The 2,696-nt window shown below is 63.4% G+C and overlaps 1 protein-coding gene across 1 annotated transcript in view; it reads left to right on the top strand.

The window, feature by feature from the left end:
• The window catches only part of SAMD4B (sterile alpha motif domain containing 4B), a 9,418-nt gene that overhangs the window by 4,753 nt on the left and 1,969 nt on the right, over positions 1-2,696 (top strand). Inside the window, 5 exon segments of the mRNA XM_025193396.1 lie at positions 1-22; positions 24-140; positions 1,151-1,237; positions 1,826-2,126; positions 2,525-2,612. The exon segment at positions 1-22 is cut by the window's left edge and continues 220 nt beyond it. Coding sequence (XP_025049181.1) covers positions 1-22; positions 24-140; positions 1,151-1,237; positions 1,826-2,126; positions 2,525-2,612 — 615 coding nt within the window.

Below are 2,696 nucleotides of genomic sequence, written 5' to 3'. Positions count from 1 at the left end.
CCCCAAGTCTCACCCCCCTCTTCTCCGCAGACGTGCCCTCGTGGCTGAAGAGCCTGCGGCTGCACAAGTACGCAGCGCTCTTCTCCCAGCTGACGTACGAGGAGATGATGACGCTCACGGAGCAGCACCTGGAGTCACAGGTACAGCCCCGCCCAGGCCTCCCTCCCCTGCCCTGGCTCAGGGCACTTGGCCGGCCCCCGCTGCCTTCGAGGTCTGGGCTGGTGGGTGCCATCTTCTGTGAGACCCACCTTAATGGCAGGCAGGGCGCAAAGAGAGCCCCACGTCCTCCACAGATGCCATGCCGGAGCCCTTCCCTGGTCTGGGGGCACATCCTCCTCAAACGCTGCACTGGTTCCCATCCCCTGCCCCATCTGTTGCTCTGCTTTTGGCTTCCTGCCCTGTGCCCCCAGTCCCATCGGTTGCTCTGCTTTCAGCTCCCAGTCCTGCTCCCCCACCCCCATCTATTGCTCTGCTTGGGATTCCTGCCCCATCTGTTACCCTGCTTTCGGCTTCCCACCCTGCTCTCCCGTCCCTTCCCTTGCTCTGCTTCCAGTCCCCTGCCGCATCCCTTGCTCTGCTTTCAGCTCCCAGCCCCCTCTGCCCCATCTCTTTGCTCTGCTTTTGGCTTCCAGCTCTGCGTCCTTGGTCCCATCTGTTGCTCTGCTCTGCTTTTGACTCCCTGCTCCATCCATTGCTCTGTTTTCAGCTCCCAGCCCTGCTCCCCTGCCCCCATCTATTGCTCTGCTTTCATTTTCTTGCCCTGTACTCCCTGGTCCCACCTGTGTCTCTGCTCTGCTTCCAGCCCCCTGCCCCATCTGTTACCTTGTATTCGGCTTCTTGCCCTGCTCCCCGGTCCCATCCGTTGCTGTGCTTTTGACCCCCTGCTGCACCCCTTGCTCTGCTTTCAGCTCCCAGCCCCGCCCCATCCACTGCTCTGCTTCCAGCCCCCTGCCTTGTCAGCTACTCTGCTTTCTGCTTCCTGTCCTGTGCGCCGCGCCCCGCCCCATCTGGTCTCTGCTTTTGGCTCCGTGTCCCCCCGGTTCCATCCATTGCTTTCTGCCCCCTGCCCCATCCGGTGTGCCAGGTGGGCCGGGATCCAGGGCCTCCCTCGGCCGCTGCCACCTTCAGCTCCGGGTTCTCCCCGCTCCAGAATGTGACGAAAGGCGCCCGGCACAAGATTGCGCTGAGCATCCAGAAGCTGCGGGAGAGGCAGAGCGTCCTCAAGTCCCTGGAGAAGGTGAGGCTGGCGGGGCCTAGCCAGCTCGGGTCTGTCCATGCAGCTGCTTCTGGGGAGGAGCGGTGCGCGGCTGCTGTGGTCTTGGGACAGATGCACTGAAACGCGCAGGCATGTGCACACCAACACAGCTCTCCCCCTCACATATATGAACAAGCACACACGGCCGTGCCCCCACGTGTCCATGGGTGTGCACACCTTACCCATGCACACCCACAACCCTCCCCCCCACACGCATACACAGGCACACAGACCTTCACCACACACGCATAACCCTCCCCCCACACATCAGTATGCACACAGTCCTTCTTCCCCACGTGTCCACATACACAACCCTCCCACACATGCATGTGTGCACACACAACCCTCCCACATGTACAGTCTTCTCTCTACATGCATGCACACGTGCACGCAACCCTGCTCCCCACATAAGTGCACAGTCTCAAGTCCTCCAGCAGGGGGCAGTGCACACCTGCAGTCCTCCCCAGTCCAGCTGGGATTTGAACCCGTGATCCCAGAGGAGCTGAGCCCTGGGCTGGGAAGGGGTGCAGCCAGGCCTAATGTAGTGCCTTGTTTCCCCCCCTCTGCCAGGACATCCTGGAAGGCGGGAATCTGTGGACGGCGCTGCAGGAGCTGCAGCAGATCATCGCGACACCCATCAAAGCCTACAGCTCCCTGCAGGCCTTGCCCGCACCCAAGGAGGCCGGGCCCGAGCGCCTCGGGGGTCCCCCCAAGCCCAGCCTGGACAAGCCTGGCGGTGGGGCCGAGGACAAGGCCCCCCTGGGCGACAGCTTCCAGGCCCAGCCCCCTGCGCCGGGCGATGGCGAGTCAGCCACCGCCCCCATCTCTGAGGGCGACATCCCGGGGCAGTTCACGCGAGTCATGGGCAAAGGTGAGAGGGCGTGGCGCGCATTGGGAGTTTACGGGGAGTTTGTGGGGGACGGGGGGCATTTGTAGCAGAGCCTTGGGGCAATTGGGGGACTAGTCCAGTCCCATTGAAAACCATTTTGGTTCCTTGCCTGCACTGGTCTGTACTGGGAGGCTGCCCAAATGGTTTAGGGCTCTGCTGATCTCCTTTCAGGGCTGGCAGGGTGGGGGCAGCACCTGATCCAGACCCCGGGAGTAGGTGATGCCCAATCCCACCCAGCGAAGAGAGAGTCGGGGGGGCGGGGGCTGGGAGCCGGGATGCCTGACTCCATCCCAGCTCTGGGAGGAGAGAGTGGGGTCTAATGGGGAAGGGGATGGGACCGGGCAGGACTCCTGAGTTCTCACAGCCGTGCCCCCCCGCAGTGTGCACCCAGCTGCTGGTGTCGCGGCCGGACGAGGAGAACATCACCAGTTACCTCCAGCTCATCGAGAAGTGCCTGACGCACGAGGTGTGTATGGCGGGGCCGAGACGCCTGGGTTCTCCGGGGGGGTGGGTGGGGTGCGGAGCCGGGACGCCTGGGTTCTCCTGACCCCC

Source organism: Alligator sinensis, unplaced genomic scaffold (genome assembly GCF_000455745.1).
Source record: "Alligator sinensis unplaced genomic scaffold, ASM45574v1 scaffold107_1, whole genome shotgun sequence".
Taxonomy (NCBI): domain Eukaryota; kingdom Metazoa; phylum Chordata; order Crocodylia; family Alligatoridae; genus Alligator; species Alligator sinensis.
The sequence above is the reverse complement of the archived record's forward strand: the minus strand, read 5'-3'. Positions and strand labels throughout refer to the sequence as shown.